The sequence below is a fragment of the Dermochelys coriacea genome, chromosome 26 (genome assembly GCF_009764565.3).
Source record: "Dermochelys coriacea isolate rDerCor1 chromosome 26, rDerCor1.pri.v4, whole genome shotgun sequence".
Taxonomy (NCBI): domain Eukaryota; kingdom Metazoa; phylum Chordata; order Testudines; family Dermochelyidae; genus Dermochelys; species Dermochelys coriacea.
This window is the reverse complement of record NC_050093.1, coordinates 160,649-181,689: the sequence shown is the minus strand read 5'-3', so window position 1 is coordinate 181,689 and position 21,041 is coordinate 160,649. Positions and strand designations below refer to the sequence as shown.

The following is a 21,041-nucleotide window of genomic DNA, read 5'->3' as shown; positions in this document are numbered from 1 at the left end:
GTTTCCAGTATAGGGTGGTGTGTATGTGACCATCGCTTATTACCACCGTAGTGTCCAGGAGGTGGATCTCTTGTGTGGACTGGTCCAGGCTGAGGTTGATGGTGGGATGGAAATTATTGAAATCATGGTGGAATTCCTCAAGGGCTTCTTTTCCATGGGTCCAGATGATGAAGATGTCATCAATGTAGCGCAAGTAGAGTGGGGGCATTGGGGGACGAGAGCTGAGGAAGCGTTGTCCTAAGTCAACCATAAAAATATTGGCATACTGTGGGGCCATGCGGGTACTCATCGGAGTGCCGCTGATTTGAAGGTATCCAAGATGAGAAGAAATCTAAGAGAGTGTGAAGAGAATCCCAAGCTAACAACATATAGTTGCAGTGCTCATTTGAAGCACCCCCTAGCCAAAGACTTCAGTGTTCCAGAAATAAAGGCTAATGTTGCTGAAATTGCAAACTACTTTCGTAACAACCACTTTGCAGCAGCTGCTCTGAAAAGAGTGGGAAGAACCAAGCTAACTCTGCCACAAGACATGCAATGGAACTCGGTAGTGGACTGTTTTGAGCATTTTATCAAGAACTGGCCTAATCTGATGACAGTTTGTGAACAAAATCATGAAAAAACAGATTGCACAGTCACAGCCAAAGTTCTCAACATTGGGCTTAAGAGAAATGTTGAACTCATGCGGAGTACCCCGAAGACTATTTCAGTAGCCTTGAACAAAATGCAAGGGAATAGCTGTTTTATTGCTGACATTGTTGAAATATGGAAGGACCTGAGTGAGATCTTAAATAGAGAAATAAGTTAAATTACAAGCATTAAAAAAAACAAATGGGACAAGCACTATCTCCAGCTCATTTTCTTGCAAATATTCTCAATACTCGGTACCAGGGTCAAACCTTAACTGCTGAAGAAGAGGAGTTGGCTATGACATGGACATCCAGCAATCATGCCTCCATAATGCCAACTATAATAAACTTCAGCGCTAAGGGTATACCATTCAAGAAATATGTTTGCTGATGATGTTTTAAAGAAAGTCACAGCAGTGAACTGGTAGAAGTCACTTAAGCACTTGGATTTAGAGACTGCTGAAGTGATAATCTCACTTTTAACAGCAGTAGCTTCTTCTGCTGGTGTAGAAAGAATATTTTCTTCATTTGGACTAATTCATTCCCAATTGAGAAATGGTTTGGGACCTGAAAAAGCAGATTATGAACAAACAGGAAATGAAGGTGAAGACAACTGAGTTAGCTGCAGAAGCCGATATTTTAAGTTTCTCACGTTGACCTGGCTGACATAGTCCATTTAATTTGTTTTCTTTAAATATTTCATTTAACTATTTTAGTTAAACAATTTTAACAAAAACAAACCTGATTTTAAAAAACCTGACTGTTTAAATTCAAAAATTCATGTGCGTATTGTGTTAAAATATTATGTTTGCTGTTGAAAAAAAAAATCCAGAATACATAACGTTGTTGTTTTAGTTAAATAAAAATTTAAATGTCTGTCTGATGACCTTCTCCTCCCAATACAGGATGGCAAGAAAATCCTCCAAATATTAATGATTAACCTGTTGAACTGGAGATAGTTCACCTCCGAATGACTTCATAAATATCTGCTTCAATTACCTTTAACAAATGAAATAACCAAACAATCATTCATTTTCTGGTATAGCTATAAAACTAATCTGAAAAGTTTTCAGAATAAAATCACTTAAAAAAAATGTATAGTGTGTACTTTTAAAAATGAAAGCTACATCTATCTCTGGGTTGTGAAGAGTTTGCATTAAGGTTATAACAATGAACAAGAACGCACTTTTATGTAAAAAAGCCATGATTAAATTGAGTCTTCCTGACTACTGATTTAAATCAATTTGATTTAAATCAGTAAATCCACACTGCAATGTGCCCATCCATATCTCCTGCCACCCTTAAAAGATCAACTAAACCAGAGGCAAGGATATCTTAAACTGCTTTTAACACAATTAAAAACAGAAGTTGATACATTTAAGTTTACATTGTCCTTTAACCAGTAATCAAGGGCATGAGTCAAAGTCACAGGTGTCACAGTCCAGAAATACCCAAGCAATTTCAGACTGTCTGTGAACAAAACCAATGGAAACACTGTGAAGAGATGTATATATTTGCATGTACACGCACGCACCTTCTGCCCCCAAAACATGGAAATGCAAAAAGAAAAGAGCCCATATTGCTTTGCATGTAACGGCCAAAGCCATCAGTTGCCATAACAGCACCACAAGGTGACTCTGGAGACACCCAGGGCAGGAAATTGTCAGGACGCAATTGATTTTCTCTAAGACAAAAAAATTTTCGTTATTGTAAATACATTATGCAGAAAACCGAAACATACACCAGAGACAGAAACTCACGGAGACATAAAATACGTAACGTGCTGCTCAGCAGCGACGTTCACCTCACACCCTCCCTGAGTGTTATACTACCGCAGCCCTCACACGCACCCCGCCCGGGCCCTCTCCGCCCCCAGCCCTCACACGCACCCCGCCCGGGCCCTCTCCGCCCCCAGCCCTCACACGCACCCCGCCCGGGCCCTCTCCGCCCCCAGCCCTCACACGCACCCCGCCCGGGCCCTCTCCGCCCCCAGCCCTCACACGCACCCCGCCCGCACACCGACCTGCCCGCTCTCATAGCCCGACGGGGTGTGGGAGCGAACAAACCGGGCACGGGCACGGGCACGGGCACCGCTCCCGGCTCTACTCGGCTCCCCCAGGCCCCAGCTTCAGACAGCCCGCCCCCGCCCCGTACCGTAAAGCCGCTGTCTTCTGTCTCTTGCTGAAGGTCTCGCTCCCGCCACGCCTACCTACAGCGCATGCCCAACGCTCCAAGTACTCAATGACGCATACGCGTCGCTCTCCCTCACGTCACCGCGCCTGCGTAGTACCATGCATTCTAATTTCCCGTTGAATCCTTTCCCACAGCACCGCAGAACAGCACACAGACTAGTACTGCGCATGTACCGGTAGTCAGAGACCACGGCCGCGCATGCGCGAGTAAAAAGCGCGGGGGGACAAAGAGCAATCTAAAACTCAGATCACCTAGGCGATGACGAGAGACTCAAGCCTCCGCATGCTCTGTTGCCTGAGCTGGGGGGAGGGTGGCGTTCCGCCCCCTCGTAGTTCTCCCAGGAGGGATGAGCTCAGCCCACCCAATCCTTATCGCCGCAGGCCCTGGCGAATCCCCTTTCCTAGCTCGCCGCCATGACCGGCCTATTGCCATGGCAACCCCCAGCGGGACCCCCAGCGAGCGGGAGCCCGGCTTCCCGGAGGCTGCAAACACAGTTGCTCTCAGAGCCGGCCCTGGCTCGCTCAGCGGCCCTTGGGCTGATCGGCTCCGCATCGGTAACTGGAGCACGGCAGCAGGCTGCCGCCCCCTGGCCTCCCCTGGCGCCGTCCCCGAGCCGTTCAGGCAGGCCCAGCCCAGCCCCGCTCCGCCCTTGAATCAGCGCAGCAGTCAGACCCACAGGCCTGCGCCAATGCTAGGAGTAACTGCCTTTCCCGCTAGCTTCCACCCAAACCTCCCTGAACGCTACAGGCCCAATCCCTGCTGCAGATTTGTTCCCATCCTCCACCTGGAAAAGGTGATTCATTCCACCCCATACACCAAGTACAAACTCCCTGATGCGTCCCCCCACAAAATTTTCTCCCAACCTGTAGCATGAATGCCTCTCACACAGAGCCCTCCACCATCATGACACTACCACACTTCCCCCACACACTTTGTTCACACCACAATGCTCCCCCAACACATCCCTTCCAACATAGAATATCAGGGTTGGAAAGAACCTCGGGAGGTCATCAAGTCCAAGCCCCTGCTCAAAGCCATTTCTCCCACCTACACAATGTCTCCCCAAAATGTCCTCTCCTGCTACACACAGCCACCGGCTCCTCCCTTCTCACACTATGACCCTAGTGTCAATCCCAAGCATTTAAAAATCATGAATCAGTTTCCCCCCAGTAATAGCGTTAACTTAAAAATCATGGCATTTTTTTTAAATTATAATTTTGGCCTTTCTTTTAATTTGGCTTTTGGATTCTGAACCTTTACAATGCACTTGCTTCATGTTTTCACACCTTTTCCCACAGGTGCTAAGATTGGACACGACTTTTTTTTAATTCCAACAGCTGCAGATTGGGGGGGAGGGGAGAACCATCCTCCACTATCTCAAGACTCAAAATTATGAGTTGGAGGCACTCATCTCAATCATATTTTCCTACACCCCACCTGTCTCATAATCATTGTACAAATTAAATATATGTATTTAATATAGGGAACTGTTTCCATAAGCTTATTTTACTGTAATCAACACACAGGACCCTGATTCTAGCCTGCACTCACAAGCTTTACAGCACTGTGAATGCAAGGTGATCCAAGTCCACCAGATCTAGAGCTAGTGTGATGATTTAGAGTATCTATCTGTACAACTTATGGCTGATACTGGGATGTTGTACTATAAAATTGCTGTATTTTTGAATGCCTCTGTGTGAATATGAATCCCATCCTAGCTGCCACATGTGGTGTCACATCCTCCTAGAACAGATACAACGGGGAATAGTTAGAATTCAACAATTCTATTCTGGTGCAAACCCCTTGGAACAGTAGGTGAGCTAAAGCTTAGGGAAAACAGTTTTACCATACCCCTTTTCAGAGAGGGAGGAAAGTAGAAGCAGTGGAAATTTACCAGGAACAGTACAGGTGGACCAGTCAGGGGGTTAAATAAGGAACCACACATGGGGAACTTGGAGCAGGAGAGGGGAAGGGAACGGACTAGCCTAGGGCCAAGAAGTTGAGTCAGAGGACAAGCTTTCACATTTCAGCAGACAAGCAGTGCCCTGCAGCATGATTTGGATCCCAGGCCAAAGAATGACCAACAATGGTGAAGACACTAAAGCAGGGGAAACAGGTGCAAGGTTTACTATTTTGTTTGATCTGTACTCTCTTGTGCTTTATATGATTAAATAAAAGAACAATTTTGTGAGACTCTGGGCAAAGAGTCAGATGTGTTACATGCTAACATTTACGAGTCTCGTGAGAGTTAAAATGGTAAACTAGAAGCTCACACCTCAGGGTGGAGTTCTGGGAGAGGATGTTTAAGCTTCTGAGGTACCTCGGAGTTCAGCACCAGTACTGGAGGCCGAAGGAGTTCCATTTCCAAGAAAGAGTAGCAGGGTGAAAGTCAGGAAATGTGCCAGAGAGGGACAAAGGGAGGAAAGCAGAAGTGCAGCCTGCTAAGACCCAAGAAAGCTTATACCTGGGGACCCACAGCGAGCGAACAGAAGGTGCTGCTTGGCTAGGATTTGTGACACAAGAAGACTACTGCACATGAAGAAGAGTTGTTTGATGGCTCAGAGCCATGGTAGCACTTTTACACCAGTCTCCCTTCAAGCTGCCGGTGTAGAGAGTATGGCCAAAACTTAATCCTTATTAAAGTTTTTCCTAATCCCTTACCTAAATCTCCTTTGCTGGACATTAAGCCCAGTACCTCTAGTCCTACCTTTAGGGGACACTTCTTTATAACAGTATTTAGCATATTTGAAGTCTCATCAGATTGTCCCCACAGTCTTCTTTTCTCAAGACTAAACATGCCCAGTTTTTTTAAACCTTTCCGCATTGGTCAGGGTTTCTCAACCTTTTATCATTTTTGTTGCTCTCTTCTGGACTCTCTCCATCTTAACTGAATGAAAAAGGCATACACATGCCTATTGTAATAAACCACATTATACTGTTACCCTGGCCCTTCTACAACCCCTCCAAATTGTGTGTTACTCAGACTCATGTCACATCTAAGCTTAAATTGTAAACTATTTGAAGTACTGACTTTGATTTCTATGACTAATATGCTTTTGAAAAATTACAATAAATATCTCCTGTAATTTTGTCTGCTCATCAATGTCTCCCTTTCATCTGTTACCTCAATAAAGATTTCCTGTAAATTACTGCCAGGGAATTACTTATTCTAGTAACTTTGACTGTTTAAACTTGTTTTTTTTCCCCCCTCCAAATCAGTTTTCTATTTCTCTTAAACTGTTTGAGTCAGGAGTCATAATTATACTTGCTTTAATCTACTTGAACAAGAGCAGTTATAAATCTAGAGATTGTTACATAGGTGGTGTAGTAGAATGTGGATGTGGGATATTTAATGGAAGGAAGTCTATCACTTGGGAAATATTCCTCCAGAAATACAGCACAGAGATGGAAGGCGCTCAGAAATTCTCCCACCTTTGATCTAGCACTGATGCAGAAGCTACACTAGGACTAAACCAATAGCATGAGAATTGCTAAAAATTCTGTATAGATAAGGCTACACAGTCCTTGCCAGACAGACTTGGGTACACTGGGAAAAGGGAGTGCCTTGTGCTGCTTCAATTACTGTGACAGCTTTAAGTGGGTGGGTCAGGAAGAACGAAGTAATGCATAAGAGCCTCTTTCTTGCCCCAGTGGCTGGAAGCTATTGCTAAAGTGGAAGATTATATGGAAGAGTGGCAGGAATGCTCAAGAGCCAGTGGTGTGTGAAAGGAGGGAAGCTAGGTAGGGCAGAATTAAATTTAAATTGTGGGTTGGAGCTGGGGAAATAAAAATAAAGCATCTTAAAAAAGGCAAAAAAGATTTGAACCCTTTTCTTTCCATTCTCACTATTGATATTCTTAAAGGGATCTGTGCTGCACCAGAGGACTAGTGTGTTTCTAACAGGGAACAAGAATTGACCATGGGGAAGCCACTTGTGAAAGGACAAACACAGCTCACTCAGGAAAAAGAGTTCCCCTAAAATAAAACTGCACCCATTCCAGCTATCATTTAATTTCTTTGTGAGAAATGTAGGTTTGTGATATAAAAAGGATGATGGTCTAAATTATTGGGAGTTTGAGGGGGCTACTTCCTAGGAAAACTATCACTTTATTAAAAGTATAGTAAATAGCATGGCTAGTATCTAAGGCAGACAAAATTTAAAAACTGCTTTTGACTATAAAGCAGAGGCAAGGAGGCCTATAACACCATTTATATAACTGTGTGAGCAAAGCCCTGTACAAATATTAACTGTTTAATATATCCTTATTACATTATTCTGAAGGGGCGTTAGGTCCATTTTTATAATGGAGAAACAGAGGCAAAAAGCCACAGAGAAAGTGAATGGTAGAGCCAGGGTTTGAACTCAGGAATTCTTGACTCCCAGCCCTGTGCTCATGCCTCCCTTTGATAGCCAAGTTGCAATGGGACTCAGGAGAAATTATTTATGTTCATAAATATCCTAATACTGCATTAATGGTATAATAAGCAGATCATATTTATTAATTTGGGAGTGTTTACAGGAAAGGTACAGTGATAAAAACAGTAAGTAGCTTATTTTTTTTCTAACTTTAAAACATTACGACAGTAGTTTAAGGCACACATGTAGGCTTTCCACTTCCAATCTGTCCTAGGTGATGTTTCAACATGACAATTGAATGGCAAAGTTCCGAGTGAGCAAAAAAGACTTTTCTGGGTGGAGATACTGAAGGCATGTCAAATTTCACTAGTAATCAGCTATAGATCTGTAATCCAGTTCCAATTATTTCAAGTTAAGGCAATGTGATACAGATGACAGTAAAAATAGCAATCAAATTTTGTGAAGATAAATATTCTGTGCTTTTACTACTAGTATAAACCCCCCGCCACTTGAGTCAGGATCAAAGCAGATACATATCCTAGTTTTCAGAATGAACACTAGCTTCAAACACTTTTGTTCCACTAAAGGAAGCAGGACAGCTTTCCCAAACAGATATTTGACTCGAGCAGGGATTATTTTGGCAGCTGCCTTGAACCAAGTGATAATTGTGACTGGATGCCAGAACTAACCAGACAGTTTCCTCTATACTTCCACCATAACAGGGATAAATAAACGTTTAGTAATTGGCAGACTGGCCAACATGAATCACTCTTTCTTGGAGCACAATTAGCTGTGAAAACAGATCTTAGAAAAAAAAATTTTGCAAAGGGATTATGGAGGGTAGGAAACGCAGGTGATTAGCAGCGTCTGCCTTCGATACAAACATCCTGCTCCTCTACTATCCCTTTGAACTAACTTTGATATGCAATAATTAGGAGTGGCTCAGCCCCTGAGGAGAGGTGACTGCTGCTGCCTTGCTACCTCCTTGCTCGTTTTATTGAATCCTTGTTTTGAACTATTGATCAAACAGATTTGGAGAGATTTGTTGAAGTCTGTGTGGGCTGAAGAGGAAGGAAATGAGGAGAGGAGGGGATGGAAAGGACAGAAAACTTGGCTATAAATACCCCAGGAAGGACAGAGCTCCTCTCCACAGATTTTCCTCTTCGGCTAGAGATATAAAATGTAAGAAAAGGACTTTCATTCAAGAATTTTTCTTTAAGATTCACAAATACCCCATATTTGCTGAATCTGTGTTGCTTGTTTTCAAGCTTCAACACATCTTAAACAACAGTGGTAAGCGCACCAGACCTCACGGGGGAAACACAGATCAACCTGCCTGGAGAATGGTGGCAGTCTTGCTGCTGGGGCTCAGCTGCGTCTGTTCCCCACTGGTAGCCCTGGTCCTAGACTACAACAGCATCAAGAGTTCAGCTGAAGTGCAGGGCACCAGAAAGGTGAGAGCTCTGGGGGTCAGTTGTGGACCTGAATTGAATTTTCAAGGGTTAAATATCTCAGAATATTAGTAATATTCTGCAAAAATTGCATGATTAATTTCAGTTTTTAAATAGAAGGGTTACAATTGCTTGGAATAGTGCTTGGCCCAGAAAGTATTAGAATTGTTAGAGGAAACAAAAAATACTTACGTTCCTGACCCCAACAGACCCAGCTATGTGATAACTGGAGGTGAATCAACCATCCTAGCAAACAGAATTTTAATACTGTCATAGCTGTTGTGTATTTCTAAATTGGAAACATTATAAAAATGGTAAAGTGTGTCCCTTTGGGAGAAGGGGAATGACATCAAGAAATCACCCTCTTAAAATATAAATGAAGTCAGAGCAAGTGATGGCCTGTCAGCACTGATCAGCTCTTTAGCAGAGCACTATGCTCTAAAATGCACTGAGTGCAAGACGGGGTGAACAAAGGCTGCTAGACTTCTAATCTTGATTTGGGAAGTGATTTGCTGTGTAACATTAGGCTAGTTACACTAACGACACGTATAATAAACACAAACATGCACAAACTGCTGCTTTAAAAAAACATGTCAGTTTTATTAACATGCTGTTTCTGTTACTTGCTGAAGATCACAACTGTGCTGGGTCCAATACAGGATAGAGAAGTGCAGGCCTTTGTCCTCGAGAGCTCCCAATAAAATGGGAGATCATAGACCAGACCCAAGAAAGACCATTCTAAAAATAACATGTTGGACTGATCAATGAAGGGATAAGTAGTTGGTTTTTTGGTTTGGTTTTTTTTGGGTGTGAGCAATATATATTCTACTCTAAATATTGCTGATTTACAGCGTTTTCCCCTTCTGAGGAAAGTTTTTTTTTCTTTGTAGAGTTCACAGTGCATAACAGACCAGGACTGTAATGCTAGCAAATTCTGCCTCAAGCCTGAAGATGAAGTGTCCTTCTGTGCTACCTGTCGTGGGTTACGACGAAGATGCAAGCATAATGCTATGTGCTGCCCAGGGACTATTTGTCTAAATGGTAAGCAATCTGGTGTCTGTGGTATTTAAAGGTTTGTAGAGATTAGAACTACATCATTATAATCTATATGATCTAAACACAAAAGTGGTCAGTGCCAGTTTTAAAAATTTTCCTGGTTTTCCCTTACCTCCTGCTAATGTTGAGATCGAACTCTCCAGCATTTCTTTAAAACAAGCACTATCTTTACCATGAGGCATCTGTAAAATAACAAAGTAATAAAAGTCCTATACATGCATCTGAACACGTCAAACAGAGAAGTTGATAGTAATGAGTTAAAACTGGTAGTTAGGAACTGCACACAATTCATAAAAGCTAAAGGTATCAATGGGGGGGGGGGAATCTATAGCCAATAGGGTTAAGGACAATCAGAAGGAATTCTTCAAATATATCAGGAACAAATTAAATCTGAACAATTTCATCGGTCTGAAATTAGATAAGGATTGTAAAGATATCAATTGCTACTCAATAATAATTCTGTTTGGGGAAAGTACAGTAGAACCCTCAGTTACAAACGCCTCAGGAATAGAAAAGGATCCGATGAAGTGAGCTGTAGCTCACGAAAGTTTATGCTCAAATTTGTTAGTCTCTAAGGTGCCACAAGTACTCCTTTTCTTTTTGCGAATACAGACTAACACGGCTGCTACTCTGAAACCTCTCAGGAATAGAGAGGTTGTTCGTAACTCTGAACAACACGTTATGGTTGTTCTTTCAAAAGTTTACAACTGAACATTGACTTCATTCAGTTTTGAAACTTTACTACGCAGAAGAAAAATGCGTCTTTTATCATCTTAATTTAAATGGAACAAGCATAGAAACAGTTTCCTTACCTTGTCAAATCTTTTTGTTTAAACTTTCCCTTTATTTTTCTAGTAGTTTATGTTTAACACAGTACTGTATCTGTGTGTTTTGGGTTTTTTTATGGTCTCTGCTACTGCCTGATTGTGTAATTCTTTGGTTCCAAAATAGGTGTGTGGCTGAACAGTCAGTTTCTAACACTGGGGTTTGTAAGTCTGAAGTTCTACTATAGTACAATGATGTTTTAATATATTACAGTGGTAAGACTACATGTTAACATCCTCACTATTCCACTTGTAAGTAGGAACAGAAACCATTAAATATTTTTAAAATCATCAGGATTGGATAACCTGCATCCAAGATTAGAGAATTGCCAGAGTTCTCTGAATCATTAATATTGATTTAACAAATCTTGTTTAGAAAGGGTAACTGGGATGATCAGGAATAACTATAGGACAGTTAGTCTGACATTAATCCCAGGCAAAGTCATGGAAAAGATTATATGGGATCCAATCAGTAAAGAATTAAAGGATGGTAGCATAATTGGTCATGATCAACATGGTTTTATAGAAAATAGATCTTAAAAATAATAGTGTGTTTCTGAAATGACAAGTTGGGTTAATAAAATATATCATGTCAACACAACTATCTTTAATTTCTGTAATGTGTTTAAATCCCATGTGACATTCTAATTAAAAATTTAACGCTATACAAAAATCAATATGGACCACATTAAATAGATTAGAAACTGGATTATCTGACACTAACTAAAGGGGGAATGTTTCTAGTGGGGGTCTCACGGGGATCTGTTCTCAGCCAAATGATATTCAATATCTGTATGAATGATCTGGAAAGAAATGTAAAATCAGTGCTGGTAAAATTTGCAGATGACACAAAAATTGATGGAGTGATAAATGATGATGGGAACAGGTCAGTTATGTAGACCAACATGAATCACTTGGTAAGGTGGGCTCACTTGAACAATGTGTGTTTTAACAGTCAAATGCAAGGTCACAAACATGTAGAAACAAAGAACGTAGGGTCACACCTATAAGATGGGAGACAGTATTCTGGAAGGCAATGATACTGAAATGGAAGATGCCTTGATCATGGTCTACAACTCCTATATAGGAAAGAGACTTCTGATAGCGAACAGCTGGGTCTTTAATCTAGCAGAAAAGGCATGACAAAATTCAATAGTTAGAAACTGAAGCTAGATACGTTGGAAGTAGAAATAAGGTGCACATTTTAAGTTAGGCTCATTAAGCATTAGAACAACTGACTTAGGGACATAGTGGATTCTCCATCATTTGAAATCTTTAAATCAAGACTGGATGCCTTTCTAAAAGATTTGCTATCGCTCAAAGAAAAGGAGTACTTGTGGCACCTTAGAGACTAACAAATTTATTAGAGCATAAGCTTTCGTGAGCTACAGCTCACTTCATCGGATGCATTTAGCTCAGTGGCTCTCAACCTTTCAAGAGAACTGTACCCCTTTCAGGAGTCTGATTTGTCTTGCATACCCTCAAGTTGCACTTCAAAACTACTTGCTTACAAAATCAGACACAAAAATACAAAAGTCTCACACCACGCTATTACTGAAAAATTGCTTACTTTCTCATTTATACCATAAAATTATAAAATAAATCAACTGGAATATAAATATTGTACTTACATTTCAGTGTATACTATATAGAGCAGTATAATCAAGTCATTGTTTGTATGAAATTTTAGTTAGTACTGACTTTGCTATTGCTTTTTACATAGCCTGTTGTAACACTAGGCAAATATCTAGATGAGTATATGTACCCCCTAGAAGAGTTCTGTGTACCCCAAGGGGTATGCCTACCCCTGGTTGAGAACCACTGCTGTATTACAAACAGAGCTTAGAGGTTTAATGCAGAAGTTACTGGGTGAGAATTTATGGTCTGTTATGCAAAATGTCAAACTAAGGCGATCATAATGGTCCCTTTTATCCTTAAAATCTACGCAGGTATGAACCTATAAAAGCATGATGTATGAGGGAGGGAGACAGAAGGCAATTGGATCCATTTTCACATCCGGAATAAAAGATCATTTGTTGTCTCAAAGCAGCAATGTCGCCATCCTCCCTCTCCCCCTATCCCCCCCGCTTCTGTCCAAAATTACAACCTTCCACCTTTACACCAGATGTTTGCAGCCAGACTGAAGAGGTTACCCCAACAGAAGGAAGAAGGACTGACGAAGAGGATGGTTCTGATTCAAAAGGGACAACTCAACACCAGATCCAAGAAAACAACTCTAAAAAAGGACTTGTCAAATCTCCAAGCAATAAAGGTAAAATGGGCTTAAAAGCAGGGAAATAATTATTTTCAATCTTGGAGGAGAAATATATTCCAGATTAGAAAAGTAAAATTATACGGAGGCACGTGTATGTAATCTTCCATTAGGAAAAGGAGGAGACCCCTATTACATAAAGCAAACAAACAGATTGGTCCCAGCATGCTTTAAAATTATGCACTGAGAATAACCGCATTACTTCCTACATGGAAGTTATAATAATGCCAATCACAGAATTAGGTGTTTTGAATATTAAATTGTCAGGAATTATGTTAAAAAAAATGCAGAGAACAATAATCCCCATAAAATCTTGTCTGTAAAAATATAAACTGTTACTTACTAGGTTTGGATACAGTGTTGTAGCCACATCGGTCCCAGGATATTAGAGACACAAGGTGGGTGAGGAAACTTCTTTTATATTCAAGCTCTTTGTAAGCTCATCTCTCTCACAAACAGAGGTTGGTCCAATAAGATATTACCTCACCCACATTGTTCCTTTACTCACTAGGAATATTTTGACTAGATTCTGGACCCTGCTCTGGTGATGCAAAACTTGATTAAGCAAGCCTTCTGGCTGTTACCTAGAAATTCCCTTTTCATCAGGAAAAGCAGCTCTCTGCTACCCCCGGTGTGCCTTTGGCATAGGGACACAGCTGGAATGTCCTTATTCCAAGGCTATTCCCAGCTTTCAACCACCTTTTGAGCTAGGGACAGCCAGGTTTAAATTATTGCAGCCTTTGGGCCCCCAGACAGTTCTAGAATCCAGGCGCCAAACCTGAAGTACAACTACCTTGGTGTCCCTCTCCATCCCCAGCTGCACTAAGTGCAGTGTGGAATCTGGATCGATTAGCAATTAACACTGTTGCTCATCAGTAATCACCCTTCATAAGTCAGAAACCAACTCTGCTAGGTAATGGCCAGCAAACTAGCAAAGGGGTGCGGGGCGGGACGGGGCAGGGGGGAAGAGGTCAGGCTTTGTTAAAAGAACATTCAGCAATGTGCCGTTCTCCATTTATTTAAATTGCGAGCGCTAGTACTTGCTCAGAATAAACATTGTTAGATTAGTTTCTTATTTGTAAATTTTCTAACATAGGTTATTGCCAGGATGCAAGTTCATTTTAGGATACCACTCTTTGGGGCTGTCTTCACATTGTTTGCATTTCATAATAGATAATACCTAGCTATTATGTAGTGCTTTTCATCAGATTTCAAAGCAATTAATAAAGGTCAGCATCAGTATCCCCATTTTACAGGTAACGTTATATGAATATCTCTAAATGCAAGGAACTAAATATGTAACCTTAATATTACATTAACAAATAAGTCAGGAAATACAAAAGTTAAGATTCATGTAACAACATTAACCTAGGGAAATTGACATTATTAGAAAAAGGATCAAACAGAACCAAAGCAGCAGAGGGCAATAAGGTCTCAAAGAGCTCAGTTATTCATAAAGCTCAAAAGAACTATTACTACTATTAATTATTTGTACTACATTAGTATATGCTATGTCTGAAATTGCAAACACTTATGCACGTGCTTAAATGGTTGGAGGAGTGGGGCCACAGAGAGGAAACACTCTTTCTCAAAGAGCTTACAATTTAAGAGTAAATCACAAACAGGCATATGCAAAGAGAGAACTTAGGAAAGGGAGTTAGGTTACTCAAATACATTCTTGTCTTCCACTCTACTCCACGCTAATTAGGCATCAACTGGAGTAGTGTGTCCAATTCTGGACACCACATTTCAGGAAAGAGGTGGACAAACTGGAGAAACTCCCAAGAAGAGCAGCAAAAATGGTTAAAGGTTTAGAAAACATCACCTGTGAGGGAAGACTGAAAAAATTGGGTTTGCTTAGTTTGGAGAAGAGAAGACAGAAGGGGGAAAGGATAACAGTTTTCAAGTATGTAAAAACATTGTTACAAGGAAGACAGAGAAAAATTACTCTCCTTAATCTCTGAGAATAGGACAAGAAGCAAAGGGCTTAAATTGCAGCAAGGGAAGTTTAGGTTGGACATCTGGAAAAACTTCCTGTCAGCATGGTTAAGCACTGGAATAAGCTGCCCAAGGAGGTTGTGGAATCTCCAATATTAGAGATTTTTAAGAGCAGGTTAGACAAACACCTGTCAGGGATGGTCAAGATCAGTGCTACTCCAAGTGGCGGTTCGCAGATCGGTGCCGGTCCGTGAGCCATCGGCTGCTGGTCTGCACGCACATTGGAAAAAAAAATTGCCGGTCGCCCACATCAGATAGTTTGAGAAGCACTCGTCTAGGTAATACCGAGTCCTGCGATGAGGGCAGGGGACTGGACTAAATGACCTCTCAAGATCCCTTCCAGTCCTATGATTCTATAGACAGGTTATGTGTGCAATCCATAGACAGTGCAGCTTTTTCTTTTTAAAAACTGGGACAAAAACAGAGCCATAGTAGTAATTGTAGCTCCCATTATCAGCTGGTAATGTTCCATAGGCACCACACTAGCTGCTAATTTCTTTGGTGAATAAAGCAGAGAGATTTCAAAATGGTAGAACTGGGAGGGATTAGGAGCCCAAAAATCTTTTTCATTTAGAAAAATAATCCCCATATGAAGGAAGATTCTTGCAAGCCTTGTCCACAGTTATGACTGACTTTTAACCATTAGCATGCCTGCTGATTTTTAAGCTGGAAGATCAGCTAAAGCAGGGCTGGGCAAATTTTTTTGGCCCAAGGGCCACATCTGGGTGTGGAAATTGTATGGCAGGCCATGAATGTTCAGGAAATTGAGGGTTAGGGTGCCGGAGGGAGTGAGGGCTCTGGCTGGGGGTGTGGGCTCTGGGGTGGGGCTGGGGGTGCAGGAGGGTGCTCTGGGCTGCAACAAAGGGCAGGAGTTTGGAGTGTGGGAGGGGGTCGGGGGTGTGGGCTCTGGGCGAAGCTTACCTCAAGAAACTCCCAGCAGAAGCAGAATGTCCCCCACTCTGGCTCCTACACGGAGGCACAACCAGGCAGCTCTGCGTGCTGCCTCGTCCACAGGCGCCGCCCCTGCAGCTCCCATTGGCCAAGGTTCCCAGCCAACGGGAGCTGCGGGGGGCGGAGCTTGGGGTGGGGGCAGCATGTGGAGCCCCCTGGCTGCCCCTACACATAGGAGCCACAGGAGGGACATGCCACTGCTTCCAGGAGCCACGCAGAGCAGGGCAAGCCCCGACCCTGCTGGGAGCTCAAGGGCCGGATTAAAATGTCTGGAGGGCCGGATGCGGCCCCGGGCCGTACTTTGCCCACCCCTGAGCTAGAGATCTTTGTAGGGGAGGACAGAGGGCTTTCCACAATGGGGCAGATCAGGACTGGTCTGAAGCGAGTCCCATCCCTCTCTGTTAGCAATCCTCAGTTTTGTGCTCAGCAACTTTCCTCTGACCCACTGCTCAAGCCAAGAACCTCAAAGACATGGGGTATGTTATACATTTTATTCTGCTTACTGCAGGTCAAGAGGGAAAAAGCTGCCTTCGCACTTCAGATTGTGCCTTTGGGTTTTGCTGCGCTCGCCATTTCTGGACCAAAATCTGTAAGCCAGTTCTCCGTGAAGGACTGGTCTGTTCCCGCCGGGGACACAAAGATGTTGCACAAGGTCCAGAAATTTTCCAACGCTGCGATTGTGGCCCTGGTTTGTCTTGCCGACCACCGCTCCCCGGGCTGCCACAACGGTCTCGCTTAAACATCTGCCAGAGAAGCTAAAGAGCCAATACACACCAGCTCCAGAGGGAGAGCAAGGGATTCGCTGTCTACTCCAGAGTTAATTTATGCAAGATTCTATAAAACTATCCCTAAACTTCCACAGGCCAACAGAGCCCTGCACTGGAGGAAACATGCAGCTCAAAGCAAAATCTGGGCACTGAGCAACCTTAGATGTATATTTAGGTCATATGGGCTCTGTTGTATCCTTGTGGGCTGCATTAAGTAGCTATCAGACACTTACAAAATCGCTTCCGCTTTCAGATAGCATGAAGTACAAAAAGCTTGATTTTTTGTCTGCTTTTACAAACTATTTAGGGTCCTTTTTTATAGCTATCATACTCAAATTCAGAGGTTCTCCAGCTGCTTCCCAACTATTTAGTTATTTACTAAATTAAAATAAAATTAAAAAATTTACTAACGGAACTAGTAGATTCTTTCACAGGAATTGCAATGTATTTGTCAATAGGGTCAAACTATTTCCCAAATGTTTCAAGGATGTTCAGAGCCACAGAAGAAAGCTGTTTCCACTTCTGGCTCCATCTCAGACTCAAAGACGGAATCACATGTAAATGTCAGTTACCATCAAAAAGTGCTTCATAAACTATTTACATAGAGCAGCACAGAGATGAGAGCAAGCTTTATCTAGGGCAAAAGGCAGTAGACACCTAAGATACTGCAAGCTGCACATAGGGAAACAAAATGTTTTGTCCTTAGTGTTTTTGGACAACTACTCTTACAAAAAATCCTCTGGGATCTTTAATGTCAACACAGAAATCCAGGTCCAATCTGGTCTAAAGGTTTATCCAAATGATATCTTTCCATCTCTGCATAAACACTCAGTAAACCTCTCCCTGCCTGGACTCAAACCTAAAGAAGGTTGGTTAGACCATTAAGACCATCAATGAGAATTTGTGGAAGTGGTGAATAAGTAAAAACTGGAGGTTATAATGAAAGTCATATTGCAACTTAAACTGCATCTAGCCTGCACTAAGTGAATATTTTTTTCATTCTCTCTCTATAGTATTTAGATATCACAGTGACAGACACCTTCTAATTGCTACCAATGCAAAACCTGTAACACCACCTCTCGTCTAAAGACTCCGAAGTGCTCTGTCTGCCAACATATTTACTGGCTGTATAATTAAAAATATAAAATTTCACCTGCCACTTAAACAATCACCACTGAGATGGAAAGTGCAGCCAGTTTACAATGCACAATTATAGTTCAGGGCAGGAGGTGAAGACCTATAGGAATGGACTTGATTATCTGCTAATTCCTTTCCCTAAATGCTATGATCCTAAGATACAGTAAATAGCTATTAAACCAAACTTTTTCCTTATGCAATTGCTCGTCTGTCATATTTAATAGTAAACAGCAGAGTTTTGTGCGGAGCATCTCCAACATGTTTTAAGAGAAATCTGGTAACGGTTTTCAGCTTTTTAAAGTTTATTATGGTTGTGAAGTCTGCAGATTTGACCTTTGGCTTGCAGCACTTCAGGGAAATGTATCAAAATTAAAATGCAGTTTTCTTTACGCGGAGAGAATGACCCCATTGACTAATGCTGTTACTGTCAGAGACAAGATGGGATAGTGTGACTTTTCTCCATTATTTTGCACCTACTAACTTGGCCACCCATAAATCAATTCACGTAGTGACTATTTTAAATATAATTTATGACAAAGTGCATTGACTTTTATGAAAGACAAATATAATATCTTCATTTAGAAGCCACCATTGAATACACTAATAAGTAATTGTCCTTCTTAAGCAGCCACATTTTTCCGTGCAAACTGTAGAGGAAAGTAATAAAACAAAAGCTGTGCTTTCTAAACACAGATATCCAGTATCCCAGGGAGAAAGGCAGACTATAATTTATTATTAGAAGACAAAAATCTGGACCAATTCCAAATTTAATCTACGAGGAATTTTATCGAGATATTTACGAGATATTTTTGAATAAAAGTACAGTAATCAAGTTGCAATGCTAGGTGATTTAATTTTACAACATATTTTACTCTAGTGCCATGGAACTATTGTTTAAAAACAGTGTCAGTAATACACACCTTCTGAAGTAATGTTCAAGCAATAAATATGCACCTAGCTTTGACTCTGATGATTATTCATAAAAGCTACAAAATAAATGAGCACTAGCCAGTAAACCTATGAATGCAAGTTATTCACTCCGTTCTTTTGGCTCTCGATACTTCCACTGTATGTAGTCAAAGATATCCTTTTCACTCTCTACTGGGAGGGGCTCCCCAGCAACTCCTGAAAACACAATAAAGATGACAGACAGGTGAAGAACAGCACGTTTGCAAGGCATCAGTAGCAGTGCTGTGCAGACACCATTTTATAAAGGACAGGTTTATCTAGAAAAAACAGGCTGATGTCTGAAAACCAAGAAGCTGCATAAAGAAATGAAAGGGAAAATAGGAGTCTGGTTAATAGTTAGATAAGATCTAAAAACTAGAACTTCTATGCAAAACAAAAAAAAACCAAACCAAAATAACCCCCACACCTGATCAATAGGTGTTGAATGTATCACTGTAAATGCAGCAACTTTGTATCCCAACCTCATAGTGTGTCAATCCTAGAACACTAGCTCTTGACACAGCTTTATAAATATACACCATCAGTTAAAATTAGACAGAATGCCCATCCAAGCCATCAGAGAGCTACAGTCTTGTTATAGGTTTCAGAATAGCAGCCGTGTTAGTCTGTATTCGCAAAAAGAAAAGGAGTACTTGTGGCACCTTAGAGACTAACAAATTTATTAGAGCATAAGCTTTCGTGAGCTACAGCTCACTTCATCGGATGCATTTGGTGGGGGGAAACCCCCCCCCCCCAAATGCATCCGATGAAGTGAGCTGTAGCTCACGAAAGCTTATGCTCTACTAAATTTGTTAGTCTCTAAGGTGCCACAAGTACTCCTAGTCTTGTTATAGTGCTGGAAAACAGATGCCTGCCCTGTGTGGCACAAATAGACCAGGTCTTGTTCTCACTGAAATCAATGGCATAATTCCATTGAGCTGGATCAGGCAGACCCAGAAGGGGGAATATCTTGTGTGCAAGTGCTGCTTGGGTGCTGGAGAGAAGAAAGCTGCCTCCCGATACTAGGTAGGTCTCTGAAGTCAGAGAGAATAGCGTGCTACATTTAACTATGGCATTTGGCAGTAGCATCCTGATATACGATTATGTGCGTATAGGTCTGTTTGGAGAAGAAAGGTTCTCAGGGCAAATGTGAAGCTAACAACCCCTCAGTGCCAGCCGGCAAAGGGTTCACTCTTCTGTAACAACACCCGGCAGTCCTAACAAACTCACTAGACCCACCACATTGCTTTCGTAGAATATATCCAAAGAGAGTCAAGTGAGGAATCTAATAAAAGCGTATCATACTGATCCTCAGAAATGTTGCAAAAATCTATGTATGGATGATATTTCAGGAGTTGTGTATGTGTACTGAAAATATATGTTTTAAGAAGACTGTCTTCCAAGGTGGAGTTGACAAACCGGTTTTGAGTCATACAAAGAAAGCTTATTAATGTTGGCAATGTAAATCACATTGTTGGCTATGTAAATCAATCACTGTAAGCCAATATAACGGAAGCTAAATCTGCACATTGAGTAAATGGGGATGGGAAGACACCAGAGACTAAATCACAAGGAATCATCCTTACCCTGGGAACAAAACAATTAATTTGGGGGGCAAGAAGGATGACTCTTTATCCTCCAATGAGGAACCAAAAAGGATAGTGCTTTTTGCATTCATAAAAGGGGGATCTCATCCATGTTGGTTGGAGATGCTGGGAGACTGCTTTAGGCGAGATAAACTAACAGACTAAAACTTCTAACTCTAGGAAGCATTTTTTATATACAACCATTTCTGCTTCCATTGTTATCCTTACTATCTCTTAAATATTAGCTTCTAATAATAAACATATGATTGTTTTCATTATAAATATATCTCAGTGCTGTAATGTTATATAGGAGCTGACTCTCAGTTGACTCAAACAAGTGTGTGTATACTGTTCCCTGGGGGAGAGCGAATCTACTAATTTCTGTGAGCATCCAGTGACAGGAGTGGGACACTGCAAGGTGCGGGCCAAGGACTCTGAGGGTTGATGTGTCCTTATTATTAGATTGCACAAAAAGAGATATATGTGGAGGCCTCAAAAGCAGTCTTTGTAGTAGCTAGAGGGGTTTGGTTTCAGGGAGCTGAGCTACAGCAGGCACAGACAAGACCATTTCTCATGAAGGGCAGGAAGTGGTGAAGTGCCTCACAACCCTGAGTACCCCTGGGGAGCATCACAACAAGAGAGACTGGAAAAAGCACTTGACGTAGAGACCAAACTCACCAGTAACTCCCAAGGGCCGGATTGTGTACTCGTTGATTGTGAAGCCCATTTCTAGGGCATGAGTTCTCATGTTCTTATTGAATATGTCACTACCTGTGAAGTACAGTACTCCACAATAATACTGATCCTTTGGGATCAGCCTAGAGTAAAACAAAACAAAACAAAAACAAAACAAACAAACAAACAAACCTCAGTTA

General features: G+C 41.7%; 3 protein-coding genes and 1 long non-coding RNA gene across 11 annotated transcripts in view; 1 reads left to right on the top strand and 3 right to left on the bottom strand.

Moving 5' to 3' along the window:
* The window catches only part of VDAC3 (voltage dependent anion channel 3), a 44,436-nt gene extending 41,403 nt beyond the window's left edge, over positions 1 to 3,033 (bottom strand). Inside the window, exon 1 of one of the 5 annotated variants that reach the window (XM_043503083.1) lies at positions 2,781 to 3,033. Coding sequence is in view for 3 of the 5 variants with exons in the window: in XM_043503082.1 (XP_043359017.1) it covers positions 2,161 to 2,233 (73 nt within the window). In the remaining 2 variants the exon portion in view is untranslated. Of the gene's footprint in view, positions 1 to 2,160; positions 2,306 to 2,653 lie in introns of those variants that run through there. The other 4 variants (XM_038384926.2, XM_043503084.1, XM_043503082.1 and 1 more) reach the window with 4 other exon arrangements.
* Positions 3,034 to 8,252: 5,219 nt separating this feature from the next.
* Positions 8,253 to 21,020, top strand: DKK4 (dickkopf WNT signaling pathway inhibitor 4). 3 transcript variants are annotated; one of them, XM_038384930.2, is made up of 5 exons: positions 8,497 to 8,630; positions 9,518 to 9,668; positions 12,633 to 12,779; positions 16,237 to 19,181; positions 19,435 to 21,020. In XM_038384930.2, exons 1-4 carry the CDS (start codon positions 8,520 to 8,522, stop codon positions 16,485 to 16,487), a joined length of 660 nt encoding a protein of 219 aa, XP_038240858.2. In that variant the 5' UTR covers positions 8,497 to 8,519; the 3' UTR covers positions 16,488 to 19,181; positions 19,435 to 21,020. The 3 variants fall into 3 exon arrangements, with proteins under 3 accessions (XP_043359021.1, XP_043359020.1, XP_038240858.2); XM_043503086.1 differs by lacking the exons at positions 16,237 to 19,181; positions 19,435 to 21,020 and adding an exon at positions 13,126 to 13,190 and having other exon boundaries at positions 8,253 to 8,630; XM_043503085.1 differs by lacking the exons at positions 16,237 to 19,181; positions 19,435 to 21,020 and having other exon boundaries at positions 8,253 to 8,630; positions 12,633 to 13,094.
* LOC122457556 lies at positions 8,601 to 11,866 on the bottom strand. Its single transcript, XR_006277140.1, has 3 exons — positions 11,512 to 11,866; positions 9,796 to 9,865; positions 8,601 to 8,658 (listed from the first exon to the last, which is right to left on the bottom strand). It is a non-coding gene; the product is annotated as an uncharacterized LOC122457556 (long non-coding RNA).
* POLB (DNA polymerase beta) overlaps positions 17,917 to 21,041 on the bottom strand; it is a 33,050-nt gene continuing 29,925 nt past the window's right edge. For both annotated transcript variants that reach the window (XM_043503079.1, XM_038384923.2), the window contains 2 exons: positions 20,845 to 20,984; positions 17,917 to 18,757 (listed from right to left, as the gene is read on the bottom strand). In XM_043503079.1, the coding sequence (XP_043359014.1) occupies positions 18,663 to 18,757; positions 20,845 to 20,984 (235 nt within the window). In that variant the 3' untranslated portion in view covers positions 17,917 to 18,662. The remainder of the gene's footprint in view (positions 18,758 to 20,844; positions 20,985 to 21,041) is intronic.